We start from the raw sequence: 19,968 nt of genomic DNA, 5'->3' as shown, positions 1-19,968 counted from the left end.
TATAATAAAAGTATTCCATTGAGGCTCTACCCAACTGAAACTCTAAATTCTTCAGATTTCTAAAAGTATGAAGTATATGTTGGAGATACTTGGGGTGTGAACATGTCAGGAAAACGTCTACGAGTGAGGCCCCGGAAAAAGAAAGCACCCCTTTGGAATTAATGAATTTGTGCCCTTGTTTGGTTTTGTTCACACCTCACTCCAGAGGAGTCAGCAGACGACTTTGTATGGAGTGAGATCTGCACAGAACCTAAAGAGAATGTGGACATATTAGACGTTCTGGGACACTTCCCCATATATCTTTTGAGGTATAATGAAGGAACTGTTGTTTTAAATATCATGAGGTGCTGCTGGTGGACCGCTAACCCTCACGTGGGATGAGAAGCAAGAAGGGCCCAGGTGCAGACCAGGTGCATAGGCAGGATGTGATGGATGCCCCTGCAGAGGGCAGGCATTGGGGGCAAAGAAGAAAGGCGTTCACAGTCTTCACATCACAAACTCCCAGCCTTGTGATGGCTCTATTACACCATGTCCCTACTTACAATATGCCAGTGACTCAGAGAATTAAGCCCACACAACATGGCCTGGTATTTAAGGCCCCCATAGTCTGATTATCCTTCTGCCAAACAACCCCTTACCAGAAACTCTATGGTATGTTAACTCCTTCTGCCTTCCTCACCCCCAGTATTTCCATCTGCCCACAAGATCTCCCATCCCCAGGGTGGTCTGCCCAGCCCTCAGAAAGAGTTCAGTGCCTCTGCCAGCAGCTGTAGGGGGTCACTGGGACTGGAGAGGGACCCAGAGAATGGCTTCCCAAGGACACTGGGTGTCTGCCACCTTCCATAAGGAGAGGCCCAAGACAGAGAGTGTGCTGACTGCCCACATCGGCTGTGGCTTAGGAGAGCTGGACACCTCCTCTGTGTGGCTGGTGGGCGTGCATCCCAAGCAGGCTTCTCCCCACTGTGCCTCAGTTTCCCTGAAGCAAGTGCAGAAACACAACTGCTGATGAGTGGACAATGAATGGTACCATGGAGGGGTGCCCAGCCTTTCCGAGCCAGGTCAACTGTTGGCTCCTTTGGAAAGTTACCCACCTGCAACCCACCCTACAGTGCTCCAGATCCTCTGGCCTTGATTTTCAAGCTCCTGTACTGTGTGAGACAGGCTTTAGATGAGTATTTACCCCCACTGTGCTGGTGAGTTTCCAGAAGGAAAGGGATTTTGATTCTCCCATAACTCTGTAACAAAGTCTTACTCTTATTTGTTATACTGGACTTAGAGTCAGAGGATGGGACGTTTTGACCCTAATCAATGGTACTGTTTTGCTGTGGGACATTAAGTGAATACCCTGACTTCTCTGTTCAAATCCTCCATGTGCAGCAATCAGCGTTTCTCAACCTGGGTTCCACAACGGAATGGTCTGGGGATCTTTTCAAACGATATTGATGCCAGGGCCTTACACCAGGGTGAATGAATCAGAACTCTGGGGGTTTGGCTCAGGCACTGGATTATTTTAAAAGCTCCCCAGATGATTCTTATGTGCAGCCAGAGTAGGAAAAAAAAATAAATACAGTCCAGGAAAAGATTTATTCTGTATGGAGCAAAGAACTAAACAGGAACAAGGGGGCAGTCCTACAAACCATGTTCCCCAGCTTGGCCTGGCTGCTAGGAAAGTCTCAAACTGCATTATAACAGAACATTTTTATCAATGTGTACAGGTAGGGTCAAGCCCAACCCAAGTGATTCTTCTTTCTTTCTTTCAAGATTTTCTTTATTTATTTGAGAGAAAGAGAAAGAGCATAAGCATGGGGAAGGGCAGAGGGAGAGGGAGAAGCAGACTCCCACTGAGGAAGGAACCCGATGTGGGACTCCATCCCAGGACCCTGGGATCATGACCTGAGGGAAGGCAGACGCTTAACTGACTGAGCCACCCTGGTGCTCTCCAGGTGATTTTCTTATGTGACTCAAACTCTGATAATGTTTTGGGATGAGGCAGAGATCATCAACATAATTGGTGCCAATGCATTAGGTTGCTATTCTACAAATTCTCCCTGGAAGGTCATTTTTAGATTAATTTTTTAGTAAGAGTTTTACAAATTCCTATCTTTTTAAAGGGTGGAAATCCTTTGCCAATCGCCAAGGGCACAATGAGTTTGAAGGAGGGTCTGTCTGAAGACCTGAGGAGCAGGTTTCCTGAGAAAGATGAATTTTTAAAGGATTTTGATCCCACATGGCAAAAATGAATAATGACTTCAAAAAAGTCCGACGTAAGAAAGTGTATCTCCCTTTAGATAAACTACCAATGAAATTAATAAGATAAATAGTTCCTTAGATCAGATTTAACAGTTGTGGAGAAGCTTTTCCTTCAGAAAATCACGAAGCTAAATAGATATAACACAAAAAAATAACTTTTAAGTCAATATAGTTCTACAATTTAATTTCTCTTCCTAGTCTCGGATTTTTTTTTCTATCTTATTCCATTTAAACGACATATATTGAGCACCACCTATGTACCAGATCTGAAGAGGGACCGACCATCTCTGAAATGTTCAAAATTTGAGTATTTTTCTAAGTATAATTACATATACCTTAACAGGAAACAGTATGTACAAATTACCATTTTTTAAAGGATTATATAAAAGGTAGTCTTCTAGAAGATTTACTATGGCATCCTTTTTAAACAAGAAGTACATAAAAAGGTAACACTGCAACCTATTCTAATTTGAAGATCTCTCCACTTCTCACATAAACTCATGAACCCAGTCATTCCTTAAAGACGCTGATCTCTTCTAGGAAATTTTCACAGAGGCAGAAGGATCAGAATAATCCTTAGTTCCGAGTCCACTGGAAAAATCATCCTGATGAATAATGGTGGAAAAGAAGAGAAAGAAGTCCATACTATATAATGTGGGAGCTCATTTAACATGTTTCCTTAACCAAAGTGGAGTAAACAACATCATGACTCAACCTCTCTTTTTATGTTGTGGGGGAAATAACATTTATAGAGCAAATTGCAGGCAAGCAGGAGTTATCAGTTAGCTTTGTGTAGCTGGCAAACAGAATGCAGTTTCTGCTAATCAAGGTGATTCTTTACCACAGCCTTTGAAAATGTCAGTCAAGTAAGTAGGCTTTGCTACTCCTCAAGATACAAGTTCTTTTATATAAAAGTAATTTAAATAAATACTAGATGTCTGTGTTTCTTGTGTTCTGCCAGTCAAAACAATCTTGTTCTTCTCTGTATCTGTATTCAAACATTCATCTTTGAAAAGTTCTGGGAAAGAAAGCCAAAGACAACACTTGACCTCTAGGCCTATATGGTGAAGACACACCCTTCCTGTGTAAAGACATCCATCTCCCTGATCATGTGAAGGACCTTGAAGCTCTGGCAAAGAGTAAAACGACAGGACTGTGGCAACTGCCACAGTCTTTTATAAATGACCACCTGTATCTATTGGCAGGAGTGACATAACCCTCAAGAAGTCCGACTGCGTAGTGTTTAAAAGAAAAACTGCCCCACAAGAAAAGGAGATAAAGAAAAATGACTCATTACATAGCTTGAACTCTAGTAAGACCGGGCGACAAAGCCCTCAGAGAAGTGTGTCTTGAAGGAGGGAATTCTCCCTTCCTAAATATGGTTTCCGATTTTTGAGGCAAAGAACAGGGCTTCTTGACATGAACCCTACCATCCCCTCTACTACAAGTTAACTACAGAAATATGAAAACACGATGGGCTGGGCGCCTGGGTGGCTCAGTTGGTTAAGTGACTGCCTTTGGCTCAGGTCATGATCCTGGAGTCCTGGGATCGAGTCCCGCATCGGGCTCCCTGCTCGGCAGGGAGTCTGCTTCTCCCTCTGGCCCTCCCCCCTCTCATGTGCTCTCTCTCATTCTCTCTCTCTCAAATAAATAAATAAAATCTTTAAAAAAAAAATAAAAATAAAAAATAAAAACACGATGGGACCATAGTGCTTGTCTTACATTTACTTGGAAAATTAAGCAGCAAGGGAGCACGAAGACCAAAAAATGGTAAAATGACAGAAACACAAATTTGTGATGCTTTACAATGCCTCAGATGGTTTCATCTTTCTGGGCTTCCATTTCCGTAGTATCTGTAAAACAGGGTAATTATACCCATTCAGAGGGTTGTTTGCAGAATTAAATATGACACCCAGGTGAAAGAGTTTTACATAAAGCACTCTATTAACATAAGGGGTTATTAAAAAATTATCGTAGCCAGACATGGTCAACATGTTTTCTTTGAAGTTATCATACTAGACTTTTTTCCCACTGGTGCTCTTTCCCTTGTAACCCTCAAAAAGAATAAAGTCATTCAAATCCCTGCTCTTTTCTGTTTTCCTGACACTAGTTTTTTTGGTTTTTTTTTTTAAGATTTTATTTATTTATCTGACAGAGAGAGACAGCGAGAGAGGGAACACAAGCAGGGGGAGTGGGAGAGGGAGAAGCAGGCTTCCCGTCGAGCAGGGAGCCCGATACGGGGATCGATCCCAGGACCCTGGGATCATGACCTGAGCCGAAGGCAGAAGCTTAAAGACTGAGCCACCCGGGCACCCCACTGACACTAGGTGTTTTTTTTTTTTTTTATATATATGCCTGGACAAGCTGGCAAATGACGATTTTTACGATGTTTGTTGTGCTTTTCGTATTCACTTAACAGCCACTTCAACAACAAAGGACATCTTATATGCTCCCAAGAGATACGTGCCAGAGAGGGCTGTGGGCAGAAATGTTCACGAAAATCAGGACCTTCCACTGCAGTCCTGGTCACTGCTGAGGAAGGGCACACAAGTGACTGCTTTCAACCAGCAGGATCATCAACTACCACCTCCAACCCGTTCATTTGCTCTTAACTTCAAGGCACTTCCATTCAGAGAGTACAAACGCCAGGTGGGCTCCGTGATCACTTCGTGTAACATGGGAAGAAGTGACACTGAATCCATCAGATTTTCCCAAGATTTTCAAAGGCTCCCTCTAAAGACTCTCTCTTATTATTATTATTATTATCATTATTAATTGAAGTACACTTGGCATACGATATTGTATTAGCTTCAGGTGTATAACATAGTGATTTGACAATTTATAAAATGCTCACCATGACTTGTTTTAAGATAAATTTTATTAAAGTACTGATCGTAATAAAAACAGTACATTGTATCAGAGGTCAAGGTTAAGATTCCTTTCCCAGAGCTTAAAGATGAATGTCTGAATAAAAATAGAGAAGAACAAAACTGTCTGACTGGCAGAACATGAGTAACACAGACATCTGACATTTAGTCAATTGTTTTTAGGGAGTTATACCTTGAGGAGTAACAATGCCAATAAGCTTGGAGCAGAGGTAACTGTAGTTCCAACAGTTATTCAAGAAGCAAAAATGGAGATATTAAGAAACTAGGTTCCTTCCTTGGCCCTGAAGATACCCTAAGTATTTCATTAATAAACTGGTAACAGGAGACACTCTTGAGTTTGACGAAATGCTTTGCACGGTGCTGCGTAAGTGATTATGTAATGGCCACAAACATCCTCACCAACAGCATCATCAAAATCTTGAAAGAGAAATACTTTCAGCAGTTTTGAAAGCTAACCAACAGTACATCAAATTAAAAGTATTCTATGTCAACCATTTCCCATAAGTGCCACAGAATATTAAGACATAAAATTCTTATTTCATGTCCTTTTTCCCCTAGATAGAGCAGGTAGGGCACTGTTAGTCCATGCCTAAGTAATGTTATGAAGTCAGGGGTAGCTCCCCAATTTCCCTGGAGGAGGGGCTCCCTGGGTGATAATCCGGCTAGAAGAGAGGCGGGAGCCATGTCTGGAAGCTGTTGTTAAAACCAGGAGTCATCTTTGCAATAGGGGATGTCTTCCTTCAGGCAGGGAGAAGGGTGTCTTCAGATGCTCTCCACTGCACCAAAACCCCTTTGTTCAACTGCCCCTTCTCCAAGTATCCCAATGACAGGAGATACCCTACAATTCATAAAAAATGAAAGGCAGGAGTGGCAAAAAATTGTTCCGAGTCAGATAATACGATTTACTTTATGACTTTTTCTAGCGCCTACAGTTGTAACACGATGGGTCCCCTACAAAAGAGTCACACACAAGAGGATAAATGAATCAAAGGCAGTCTGTGACAGATGGAAAAGCAACAGGCCTTAACACCCACAGACTGCAGCTCCCTCAAATTCACAGAAGCTAAAGACTGAAGGCAGAGGGAACCTCCCCTGCAAAGAGCAACTTACATGCCTCAGATCATTCAAAATTTCCCACAAGCCATGGTTCCCTCTGGGTGGCTTTATTATAAATGACAAACCCCGATGACACACTTGGTGGTGAGAAGGTAAACAGTCTAGAAAAAAATATACACACATAAATTTATATATATATATATACCTCCTATCATCCCATCTTGGATTTATAAGGAGTTTCCCTGGCCTTTAAAAGTAATGAATTCTAAACAGCAACAATCTTTCAGTGAGAATGCACGGTGAGTGCTAGGGAAGAATCAGACAGAAGACTCTCCCTCAAAGAATTTTCATTCTAATAAGGGGCACAACTATATAGCTACAGGTAGCCTGGTGGCCAAAGCCACCTGAGTGCAGAAACCAGGCCTATTGGTGAGGCTGTGAAGGGGAAAAAGAAGGGAAATCTGACTGGGGTAACTAACTGAAGATCCAAGAGGGGAAATGGCATTTGCTCAGGCATTATTTCAGCATGTTGGAGGTATTGTAGGGCATGGGTAGAGAACGGGAAAATTGGGAGGAGCAGAACAGTCACCAGTTACAAATCTAAAAGCAAAAGGATGCGTGAGGACGTCTAGTTCGAATGGAACCAGGGCTTGAGGCACGCGCAAGAGCAGAAAGGGAAATGGGAGAGAGGCCTGGCTGCATTCATGCATGTAATCATCAAACCGGTCCTGTGACCATCGGTACACCTTAGGAGCCAAGGATACTCACATGGCCCCTGACCTCAAAGAGAAAGTAAGGGCCATATAATCAATCACCTAGGATCCATAGAAGGCTTTCTATCAGGAGCCACCTATTCAAAATGACGTCTGGGGAGAAGATTTAACTGATGGCCGTGTACATGTATTAAAGAGAAAATGACGAAGGGTATCCATGGGCAGAAACCAATGAGCTTCTCATAGAGGACAGGAAACAGGAGTTCAGACTTGCATTGTGGTAGTATGATTTAAGAGTAAAAATGAAACCAAATGGTTATGCATTTCACGTAACTAGGTTCCTGTTGTAAAAATTTGTCTGATTACGAGGTTCTAGGTAATAAGATTTACAGTTATTCTGATGAATAAGATGAGAGTTGATGCAGAAGGCAGCAACATGAAATACAGGTTTCTATGGAAAGTTTTTTTCTGTTTTTTTGTTTGGTTTTTTGCCCAGTACATTTACAATGTCAAAAGGAAAAAAAAATTAGGAAATAAAATTATTTAAAAAATCAGAAAGAGGTGTGAGAACTGATTGTTGTAATGGCCAGAGACCAATAATTCTTAAATTTTATTTTATTTTTTTTTAAAGATTTTATTTATTTGACAGAGAGAGAGACAGCGAGAGAGGAACACAAGTAGGAGGAGTGGGAGAGGGAGAAGCAGGCTTCCCGCCGAGCAGGGAGCCCGATGCGGGGCTCGATCCCACGACCTGATCATGACCTGAGCCGAAGGCAGGCGCTTAACGACTGAGCCACCCAGGCGCCCTGAGACCAATAATTCTTAAAGACAAAAGTAACTGAGGTGCAAAAAATTGCCTTATGGTGAATAAAATAACAATCACTGAAAAAGCCATTGGTGGCACTCTGAGAACAGACTAAAATAAATGTTGAGGGATTCAAGAAAATTCAGTGAGTTCTCACTCGGCATCAACCAAATAAGTTTCTCAAGGCAAAAGATTTTATTTTTAATGCTGAAGAGTAGAACCATGTCCTGAAAAATCTGACATTAATTCATTTATTTATTGGGTACATACTCTGTATACAGCACAGTGCCACATACTTTAAGAAATGCCAAGGTATAATAGCTCTTAATTAAGGCCTACAAATGTCAAGGCAGTCTATGATTAAATGCCTAATGAGTAAATGTGTTAAATGCAGAGAAACGGATCTCTAGGATCTACAGTTGTTGGTCAAGGGAAAGAGCCATGGAAGATGTTTTGGGTAAACAGACAGGATAAAACCAACTCACTAACTGACTTGACTTGCTGTCAGAGCGTTTGTTGCTGCTAGCTTCAGTGTGTTAGTTACCTACACTTAAAAAGGGGCCTTGTAGCTAGGGAGGAGTCAAAACACCCTCATAAAACTAGAAGCCACTCTCCCTGGAATCCTTCTCTTCCTCAGTGACAGAAACAAGTCTGATCTGATCCACCCATCACTGCAGATCCTTTGCTTCCTCTGTGGAAGATGCTTTAATGTTATTGGAGTGGCACTTCTCAAACTTCAGTGCATATGTACAGGAGTCACCTGGGGATCTTGTTAAAATGCTGATCCTGAGCAGGCCCAACATTCTGCATTTCTAGTAATTCTCAGTGATGCTGATGCTGCTGGTCTCTGGACCACCCTTTGAGTAGCAAGGTATTAGAACATCTTCAGCTATTGTTATCAGGGGATGATACAAAAGCATCGTTTTGGGGTCAGAATGCTTGAGTTCCAGATCTGAACCTCAGTGCATATTATAACTCACAATAGGTAGATGTTAAATGAGGCTCGTGAAGGGGAGAGAAGGTAGAACAAGCAGGGCTTGCTGGAGATGATGGAAAACAGAAAACAGCAAAAAAGAAAAGACTGGCTGGTTTGGGGCTCCTTGGAATAAATAGGTGAGAAAAGAGGCAATACAAATTATATAATTAATTATAATAGGAACTATAAGAATAAAAGAGTGCCCAGGAAGGGCTGAGATTGTTAGAAATTATTTTACAACAATGTAATTTTAGGGATTCCTGAATAGTGAATGCAAAATGTTACTGCTGGTTGTTGTAGTTGTTGTTTTTCCTTTTCACACATTTGAGGTCAAATTTTATCATCGTTTTCCCCCAATACAATGGGTTTTAGAAAACAAAACATAAAAGTGATATGTAGTAACAAGATAGTCATTCAAAGCAATAGTTAGAAGATTTCTTCTCTGTGCTAAATGGTGTAGGCAGACCATACAGAAATAAAATTATGGGGTTCATAGCTACTCCCCTGCCTAAAAAAGCAGTCTGCAATCTGCCAATCTGTAGCAAATTCTGTCTTTTCTGAGAATATTTTAAGAAAAGTGGTGAAAAATCTTTGAAAAGCCAGAGAAGACTAATTATATTCAGACGAGTTTCCTTTCTTTTCCCAAAAAACATAGGCGCTTCTTTAGGACTTTCTTTTCCTAGACATAGCAAAGTATTTCATAATTGTCTTCCTCAGGAAAAACCTTCACAGACACTTCAACCAATTCAGAGGAAGGGGAGAATGAGAACACCATAATTAATGAAAGAGAAATGGTATTACCACCAAAACCAAGTAAGCCTTTTCTTCAGCAAGGAAGAAGTGCTAGCTCAAGTAAACATGCTATTTAGTCACGGTGTATGCTCAGGCACCTGTACCAGGAAATTTTCAAAATAACTATGGTTTCTCTTTTTTCAATAGTAGTCATCTCCAACAAACTCCAAGTGGATGTTTGTGGTATGTGTCTGTTCTGACCTGTTATGACTTTTGAGTTTTCTACTTTGATTAGTTAAGGATTATGTTTTTCGGTCAACTTCAATGGCTTCCTCCACTAAGCTACAAAATGAAACATTTCAGAACAGAATAAATCGAAAATCTCATCTAGTCCAATTCTTGACACTGTACCTAGAAAAAAATGAGAAATAGTGGGGCCAAGGGACTTGAACAGGCCACCCGGACACCTTGGTTGCCAGTATAACATATTTTAGTCTTCACCAGCTGTCTCCTAGGCACAGTCTTCATCTCAAACTAAGGGTCAGATCTGGGTTTCATTCAAGATGAAGGTTCTGTGAGAATTACATATTTACAACTTCTTCTCTACTTGGGCATGAGGCCTCTAAACTAGGAAAATAATGAAGGGTGTAGTTAAACCTGGGAAAAAAAAAAGTTTGGGTTTGGTGATGTAACAATGCAGACTTCAGTCTCTGTATGGGGGTGGGGGTAGAGAAGGAGACATTTTTATTTATTTTCTAGACCAACAAGTAAATCCTACCATTAAGCATAGGGTTGGGTCTCATGAAAGCTTAAGCTTTTAAATTTCAGGGCACTTTTTAAGAAAAAGGATATAAAAATTAAGAATAGAAGTTTAGGTATGAAAGTGAATACTTAGAATTTAAAATGTCGTCTCACAAATTGCAAATTTTAAAAAGCTACAAATACCACAAACATAAAATTTTAAAAGAAAAATATTTTTTATTAATTAACTGCCTGACATATCCCTGAAATATGTTTACTATCTTTTTTGATTGCATACTCTTTGATTGCCTCTTCCAATGATATTTTGTAATATTCTCTATAGAGAGAATAGAAAAATAATTCAGTCTTTCCTCTAGAACTGCTGATCAGAATTTGTAATTTATTTTTGAATAGTTTCAAAAAAGTTTCAGCTTCATCACTCATTTTCAGTGACATCCTATAAATGCTCTGAAGTGTCTCTAAATTTGGGAAAACCTCCATCAAGTTTCTTTTATATGGTGAGCTATAATATTCAAGGTACTGCAAGATTTCTTAAATATTCTTGGACCTGACTGACACTCACTAAGCACACTGCCAGTCTCCCTTCCATGGCCAGGAGATGGGTCTATACCAGGGATAAGCCTTGAAAGTTACACTCCATTCACCTCATGGTGAATCCACCTTGGCATACCATATATATACCCCCACGTATTTATGCATCTTTGAATTCCCCCAATCCTTCCAAATAAAGGGGCGGTTTTGTTTGGAATACCTAAAAACTCCTTGATGGCATAAATACTCCATGATTCATCAACTGATGTATATACTGCATTTTCCCATTGAGGTCACAAGACAGGCATGACGTTTGATTACCTGGTGTATGAATCAAATGTTATTTTATTTAGCTAAAGAAATTAAATGGGATAATAAATGAAAAACATTAAAGCCTTAGAAATATGTTGGACATTACCATTAGTTTTCTTAACCCCTATGTTCCCCCACCACCCATGCTACAATAGAGAACAGTATGTCAATTGAAGCGGTCTAGTCTCAGTATTGTATATAATATAACAATTAGAGGCCAGGTCCCTAGACCAGACCATCCTGGTTCCAACCCAAGCATAATCATTTGCTAAGTGGGTGGCCTTTGCTAAGTTATCTAAACTCCAAAGGACTTATAATGAGTATTATAAAATCTACCTCATGGAGTTGTTTTGAAGAATAACTGATAGAGACGTAGTGCTCAGCATGATCCAGGCAGTAGCAAGATCTCAATAAGTGGGCTCCATACATTACTGGGAAACCAGTCCAAGAAGGCTCATGAATAATGCTTCCTCAAGAGAGGGATGCCACTCACAGGGAACATGAGGCCAATTCAATTTCCCTATGTAGAAAAGTTTCACAGAGTTTTAGGATGACCAGTAGTCATCCACAAAGCAGCAGAGTGAGTTTCCTCCAAAGTTAGTGAATTCTCTGTAATGATTTACAGCTTTCACAGATAAGACCTGCTGGGGCATATGCTTAAGGTACGCACCTGACCCCATATTTTCCTTTGAAACATTCATGTTTGTTTTGCCAACTCCCTGGCTCTCTAAAATGTATAGTTTTGACAATCCTATACCTTTTATAGTGTCAGAAGGGCTTTTTACTTCTTAACACTGTTCTAATGTTCTTGTTTTCCTTACAGAGGCTTGAGAAGGCTATGGATCACTCAAATAAATATTTACAATAGTAGAAAAAAACATCCAGAGAAGTTTCACCTTGCCCTAGTGTTCCTAATACAGGGAGGAAATACTACTACAGCACTGGGAAATCTTTAAAAAAAAGTGTATAAGTGAAATAGCAGACAGAACGAGTCAAATTAAGAGAACTAAGGTTTCCTTCAAGAAAATACAAACTATGAAAACCTGAGTTTCACAAAGAAGATACAACATTATGATCATAAACAGTCTTAGCTTTTTCATTAATGACCAGTCTCTCCAGGGAGAACATAACACAATCAACAAAAACCAATCTGGTGCCCCACACCTCTGCAAAGGAATGTTGTTCCAATGGCATCGGAAGACCCAGGGTAAGGACAAATGAAGGCCCACATACCATAGATCAAAATATTGGAAGTTATAAATTAAGTGGAGAAAATGTCACATAAAATAGGTTTTGTCCTACCCTGACTAACAAATGTATCTTCATAATACTTTGGAAGACCAAGTATAATTGTAAAACTCTTGAACTATTCAAGCCCCTTTCTGGAACTGGGCGTTTTGGGTAAACATTGTCCCAGGCCTGGCCAAGCATACACCTTCCTCTTTCAATGCCTGCTCCATCCTGTATCAAGTGGGGCCTTGTAAGATATGCATGGACACCCAAGTTGTAACACATCCCTGCACACACCCCACACAGCTACAGCTCCCCCGTAGCCACAGAGGCCAGGAGTCTTCTCACCCCATGGACAGGGGTCTGACTTTAGAAGACCAAAGGCAGTGCCCTCTAAGACCCAGGGCAGAGGCCCCTTTTGCCCATATACTAGGCCTACATTTTAATTGAGCTGAAAAAATTGCGGGGGGGGGGGCATCTCATCATATAAGAAGAGAGAAAAGAAAGGAAAAGAAAAGAAAAGAAAAGGGCAGAAGGAAAGGAAGGGAAGGAAGGAAAGGAAAAACAGGAAAAAGAGGGGCGCCTGGGTGGCTCAGTTGTTAAGCATCTGCTTTCAGCTCGGGTCCTGATCCCGGGGTCCTGGGATGGAGACCCGCATCGGGCTCCCTGCTCGGCGGGAAGCCTGCTTCTCCCTCTCCCACTCCCCCTGCTTGTGTTCCCTCTCTCGCTGTGTCTCTCTCTGTCAAATAAATAAATAAAATCTTTAAAAAAAAAAAAAAAGGAAAAAGAAAGGAAGAAAGAAAGACAGAGAGAGCGCTGCCTGTCTTGACAGCAGACAGCCTTTCCCACCTACATCCTCAGGAGTCACGAGCACTTACTCTGCAGCTAAACCCATTCTAATGAACTAAGCTCCAGCCCTGTAAACAAAACAAAGATGCTAGGGAACCCTTGAAAGCCTAAGGGGGAGATCCTGAGTTGACTACATCTAAGGAGGCAGTTGCTTCATGTTGAGTGCCAAGACCTAAAAAGCTGATCATAGCAAGTAAAAGACCAGATCCTACCATGAGGAGAAGAACCTTAACCACATACCAGTTTTCAAATTAGTGGTACCTCAAGAGTCAAATCATCCGCCTTTGTTATGTTCGATAAATTCTGTTCTCTCTGCCCTCAACCAACAGTTGTTTGAGGCCTGCACGCACATGCTGGTCCTACGTGCCTGGAATCTGGGGGTGTACAGAACACAGCTTTGAAAACGGTGCTTGTCCAACTGCTGTAAGCAATCGAACCATGGGTCACATGAGGTGGCTCCTGCCACCAGGACTCCATGATAAGACTAGGAAGAGTAGAGTTTCCTCGTAAAGAGACGGGCTTATCTTGATTTTCTATGGTACAGAGATAGTCAGGAAGGAGGCAGATCACGCAAGCCAAGCAAATCGTGAAATCAGGAGCACTGAATTGATGGTATCAGATGGTAAGTTTGCCCTTCTCAAACACGATGACTCTTTACCCCTTCCCTAACTTCCATCTCAACATAATGTACTCACAGATCCACTATGTAAAAGAGCCTAGCAGAATGCAAGCAGAGCAAGCTGAGAACGCACGCATACACACACAGACACACAGGCAAACTTCAAGCGACCTTGAGCAGACTCCATCTTCCCCATTTATAAATAAAGATAATAAAACTTATCTTGCAGGCTTCTTCTGAAGATTAAATTAGATAAGTCATCTCAAGCAGCTGGCTCAGAGCAGATTTTCTAATGTTAGTTTCCCTTCTCCCCACTTCTCCCTGAGATGAGCCAATGTGCCTGCTCAGCATTCTAAACCCTTCTGACATGCCAGGCAAGGAAGGAGAATCATCGTATTGCCTCAGTCAGAAGCAACAAGTACCTGGGGAGCAAAACATGACATGAAAAAGCCTAGGTGGCTCAGTTGGTTAAGCAACTGCCTTCGGCTCAGGTCATGATCCTGGAGTCCCGGGATCGAGTCCCGCATCGGGCTCCCTGCTCGGCAGGGAGTCTGCTTCTCCCTCTGACCCTCCCCCCTCTCATGTACTCTCTCTCATTCTCACTCTCTCAAATAAATAAATAAATCTTTAAAAAAAAAAAGAAAAAGAGGGAGCACAAAATAAGTATTGAGCATTCTTACTACTAATGTGTATCTGCTAAGTCATTTCCACTGAAAATCATGTGTTAATTCGGCTGAAGCTACACATGAGGAGCTGGAGGGCAGAAGCTAACAAGGTGGCAGAGTTATGCTTTTATGTGGAAATTGGCTAAATAATGCCATGCTCTAGCCAGGAAGTATGTTTCCTCTGCACCCTATTTTAAACTGTTTTGGTGGTTTGCATCAGACCTAAATAATATCCACGCTGCTCTGCAGCAGACAGAAGCTGCTAAAGGCCCACACTTCCCTGCACCCAACTCTGCTTCACCGCTTATAAACCAAAACATCAAACCCTGATGAAAAAAGAAACTTAAAAGCTAAATTTAGATTTCAGCACTTCATTTTTAACGAAAGTCTCCTTTCGACAACCTTCTAGAGAAAAAAAAAAAGAGAGAGAGAGAGAGAGAATTCAGTATTTACTGGAAAATTTCTTTGGTGAAACCCTAAAGTTTTGGAATGGCTTAGAATGCCTTACACCAGTTCAAAATGTATAGCTAAAGGGACTGGATGAGAACTTTCCATCATGTTTGTGAGAAGTTGAAGCATCTTTTTCCACATCTCATCAGAATAAAAAAAAAAACACCAATTACATACTATAAAAACAGCCAAACTGCCCACTTAGATCAGAGCCAACACTATTCTAACTAAAGGGAAGATTTTACCATTCAGAGCAAACTCCCAATAAACAGGGACTGCCTGGTTGTTAAAATGCTTGCCCTGGATTGTATCAGCAGCTCAGCTCAACATTTCCTGGGTGCTGGGTGATGTGTCGGGTCCTTCTGGGGACGCTGGATGTAGAGAAATTAACAAGATACACCCCTTGCCTTTGAGAGATTTGCTTGGCAAGGGAGTTACATAAAGATATAATTTTGGCTATTGTTATGAGATAAGAGAGAGGTCTGTCCCCAGGAGGGCATGTTCAGCTCAACCCCATGGCATGCAAACAGGTTTCCTTAAGCAGATGACACTTGAGTTAAGTCTGAAAGACAGGGAAAATTATTCGGGTAAGGAGTTCCAGACAGATAGCAGCTTGAACAAAGGCACTAAAAGGCCTAAACTGCTCAGGGAATGTGTATGCAGGATAACAAGGATACAACTGGAAAGTGTGAGCCTTAGTGGGATGTGAAGTCTCAGAATCAAATGGCAACCAAATCATGGAGGACCTATTGAGGCCTGATTAAGGAGTTAATAGTAATAATGAAAGCTGGTATTTACTGAGCACTTACTATGTTGCAGGCACTGTGTTAAGCACTTCAAAGCATTATTTCATTTAATCTTCACCATAACTCCATAATCCCCATTTTACAAATGGGTTTGGGGATTAGAGAAGGAAGGGGACTGTGTCCCCTTACACAGCCAGTAAATGGAAGGTGGGTCTGGAACCCAGGAGGCCTCCATTCCAAAGCTTGTATCTTGAAGCCTCTCCTCAAAAGAAAGACTGGATGCGCACATTGGGTCCACCACATTGGCTACAGAATGGAGGACTGGCGTGGCCCAAGTGGGGGCCTATAACATGGCCATAGAAAAGAACAGATCAATGAAAAGAAAGAGGTTCAGAGGGACTGAGAAAAAAAACATTCAACTTGCATCCCTCCAAGTGCATTCACCAACCAAATGGCTTTTGAAAAAGGGGTCTAGAGAATAAACCACCAGTATTCATTAATGCTTTCAAGTACACAGGATTAAACTATATGCCCTTGTCTTTGCCTTTAACACCCTCCCATACGTTAAACCGTCTTATTCATTCAGGATAGTGTCTCCAGGTCCGAGCCTCCTGCCTGGTACAAGGAGATGCTCTATAAATACGCTGAAAAGGACAAATGAGTATGGCCGCTTTTTACAATGGCACCAATGAGGTGTCATTCTTAACTGGAAAAAGGGGTTAAAAAATAAAGAAAAATTTTAAAAGTTGTGTTGATAACTAAGGATTGGCAAACTAAAATGGAAACCATGTAGCAGTTAAGGTAGCTACACAAACAATAATGAGGACTCATCACCATGGGGTGCTACCTTGAAAAAAGGCAATAAATCCAAAATAGGATGAGAATTTTGTATAGACCATAACTGGTGAAAAATAAGATGTTATTAAAGGAAGTGGCCGAGAAGGTAAAAATGCGTTTTCTGAAAAGCAACAGACCAAAGATCAAATTCTGGGCCTAGTGATCTCTAGTCTCCGACCTTGACAAAAATAAGTACATCATTAACATGATTTTAGGTAAGAAGTTCATCTGTATGACACTTTTACCAACACTGAGTCCTCAACAGCAATCTCTTGTTAGGAATTTGAAAAGTAACAGTCACATTTTTCAGATCTGAAGAGTTTTCTGACATTTAAGATATCCCCCTAAAGAGTAATTACTTAATTTGGGGCATTTAGGAAGGGTGGATCTACAAAACAAAAAAAAAATTTTTTTAAAGGTTTTAAGTACACTTCTTAGTGAAGTTTGTTCTTATACTGAAATCCTTTGCCCGCTTATCAATCTACTGAACAGAAGATGGGCTTTTTTAGGGGGCCTAATAGGATGCTGTTAGCCATCTCATTTCCTCATATCTTATCACACAGTAAGGTATTTTGAAAAATATCTTGATGGTTTACCAGTTATTTTAGAAAAATCCTGAAACCGCTTACTTACATGGAAAATTAAAATGGAAATGGAAGTAGGTTTCTCGTTTTCATTATAGCTGACTTCAACCTTCCAGTGTCTTTGAAAATTTAATTTCAAATGAATGCAAATTCCAAAGTGATTCCTTAGTTCAAATTTGGAAACTTTAATTCCATCAAAATATGAAACCTGTGGGTTTTTTAAAACTGTTCAAAAGCCCAAATAAAAAGCCACTAGGCTTTTAAGTTAATTGTTTAGAAATGTGTATATAGATGAAATGAAACTGACTCATGAACTACCGAGTCTGGAATTTGAAAATTCATAAATCTTATCCTTGTAAACAAAATCTAACGAAATCAGGGTCTGCTGATTTCCTTCTTCCGTAACCTGAAACAAAAGTTTTAATGATTTTTAACATGCTCAGAAAATTAAGGGTGCCATTTAAAATCTTTATTAGCAACAAATAACTCAGTTTTTTAAGTGTCTGGGAGTATAATCAGAGACACTTGAACATGCTGGTGCTGCAACGTAGGAAAACATCCAAAAATGAGACACTAGGACTTTATTAAACTCAAATCTGGGTTAGGATTTTTTGTTTACAACAGTGCTTCTTCCTCATTCCATTCAAAACTCCCATCTCCATGCCACCTTCAATGAGAAATACCATTTTAAAAAAGTTCTCAATCCACTTCAAATACTCTTGAAACGTACCATTTAGAACCTGGTGCTTATTTCTTCTAGACAAACGTAAAGGTAAGTCTGCCCCTGGCCCTTGGTAAATAAAGCGAGCGCCTCAGGGTGATGTGGGCTATCAGGGCATCTCCAAGTCACCAAAGGGGGAAGAGAGCGACAAGATGTCACAGATGAAGGAGCTGTAAGTTATCCAAATCTAACCATTTTACAGATGAGGAAGCTGAGGCCCTCAAGGTCCAAGTACTCAGTTCACCCAGACCTCAGCTGCAGATACGCAGTCATGTGGATCACTGCTGCCAAAAAATAATAAATTTTAAGGTCTCCGGGGCTCGGTACTTTCCATAACAAATAATTAAGAACTCAATTCCTGCATTTTTCACCCCCGAAAACCTCCCCGAGTGGGTAGCTCAGGGACAGTTACGAATTTAACTTTTCCGTTTCCCTCAAAGGACGCTTGCAGAGAACCATCACCTCCGGGAAGGCAGGGCTGTCTGGCTCCAGGCAACATCCCCAGCACCCAGCACCTGGCACCTAGTAGGCACCGAGGTAATAATTCCAGCCTGCCACCTGACAATCCCCGCTCCCTACCCCACCCACGCCCAGCCATCGGTGGAGCCAGAGAACTTTCTTTGGAAACTGCCCGGTTCCTTGAAACTTTCATACGGTGACTCCCGGCCAAGAAGCCGGCCTGGGGGAACGTGCGGCGCCTTCCGGGAGCCAAGGCTGGAATCACTGGCCACTGAAGGGGGTGGCTGGCCGAGACCTGGGTGGGCACGCAGCATCGCCCCGGGCCGCGGCGACCCCAGGTGCGCCAGCTGCTCTGGCGGCCTCGGCGGCCTCCGCTCCGGGCCGCGGCTCCCCAGCTCCTTCAGATGCCCAAGCAACTTCGCAAACTTCCCTTTCCGGGGGTGGGGGCTCGCCTCGAACGCGGCCGGCACAACGCCTTTCCTGCCCGCACAAAGGGGGCCCGACGTGCCCGGCGCCCCTTCCCCTTTAACTTTCCTCCTCTTTTGAAAGAGAAACTCACACCCCGGCGCCTCGGGGAGCCGGGCTGCGTGGGTGCCGCCGAGGGAACTTTCCCGTTTCCGCCCGAGCGCCGGGGGCCGACTGTCAAGCGCAGCGGGGACCCCCGGCGCCCCGCCGAGCCCGCCTGGGGGCCACTCACCCGACTTCTGAACTTGCGGCGGGATCGTGCTGGCGATGCGCGTCCACAGGACGATGTGCAGCGGCCACAGGCCCCTGAGCAGCCCCCGACCCATGGCAGCCCCCGCCGCTCGTCATAGACCGACCCCGAGCGCAGCGGACGGCGCCTCCCGGAGCCCCGGCTGCGCCTCCGCGCCGCGCCCTCTCGGGACCCCGCGCCGGCCGGCCGGGCAGATGCGCGGGCCAGATGTGGCGCCGCTCGCCAGCCGGGAGGGGGCCTGGAGGCCGGCGGGGCGCGGGGAGGCCCCCGGCGGCCGAGGGGAGCTGCGCAGGAGGCCGGCTCCTGCCCCTGGCGAGCGCGCGCGCGGGGGTGTCTTCGGTCGGTGCGCGCGAGTGACTCACTCAACTTCACCCGGGCGCCGCGGGGGAAACAGGAAACTCCTCGCCAACAGCTGGGCAGGACCTCTCGCCGCCCGAGAGCCTTCTCCCTCCACTCGGCTTCCAGCCCTCCTCTCTCTCCTGACTGCCAATCATGTCCCCGAGACCGGCCCCTCCGAGGGCTTTGGCAAACTTTCAGCTGCCCCCACCGCCCTCAGGAGTTCCTGGCTCCAAGTCTTTACCCCGGCGTGACTGAGGGCACGCGTTTCAGAAGGGAGCTGAACACACACAGTGTATACGCTTCCCAGAGCACCCCCACGGAGCATCTTCCGCCTCCCCACAACCTTCTTTGCATTGTTCCCAGGTGCTCCAGAATTGTGTTTTCCAACTCCCAAGTGCCTGAGCCCACGGGGGGAATGCTGAAAGCGGAGCTGTGAGCACATTTTTGTTTCAAATCGAATAGTAAGTAGTGCCTCACTCAACTTAGGTTTCGGTTACATAGACAGGCACTGCCACATTGCAAAATGTTTTGCTTACTGTAGGTCCAAGTCCGGAAGTTTTTTTCCCCAGACTGTACTGTGCGTACGGGCCACCTGAGTATCTTTTGAAAATGCGGGTTCTGATCCAGGACATCCAAGCTGCGGCATTTGTGATGAGCTCTTGAGTTCTGCCTCCTATTTTGAATTGCCCCTTCTTGGGGGTGCTTCAGTAAGTGAAACTGAGCAGCCGC

The 19,968-nt window shown here is 43.1% G+C and overlaps 1 protein-coding gene across 1 annotated transcript in view; it reads right to left on the bottom strand.

Moving 5' to 3' along the window:
- TGFBR2 (transforming growth factor beta receptor 2) overlaps positions 1-19,255 on the bottom strand; it is an 89,905-nt gene extending 70,650 nt beyond the window's left edge. The window contains exon 1 of the mRNA XM_045903925.3: positions 18,883-19,255. Coding sequence (XP_045759881.1) covers positions 18,883-18,976 — 94 coding nt within the window. The 5' untranslated portion in view covers positions 18,977-19,255. The remainder of the gene's footprint in view (positions 1-18,882) is intronic.
- Positions 19,256-19,968: the final 713 nt, after the last annotated feature.

The sequence above is a fragment of the Mirounga angustirostris genome, unplaced genomic scaffold, assembly GCF_029215605.1.
Source record: "Mirounga angustirostris isolate CCGP_5_RB_7025 unplaced genomic scaffold, mMirAng1.0.hap1 SCAF_1, whole genome shotgun sequence".
Taxonomy (NCBI): domain Eukaryota; kingdom Metazoa; phylum Chordata; class Mammalia; order Carnivora; family Phocidae; genus Mirounga; species Mirounga angustirostris.
This window is presented reverse-complemented; position numbering and strand designations above follow the sequence as displayed.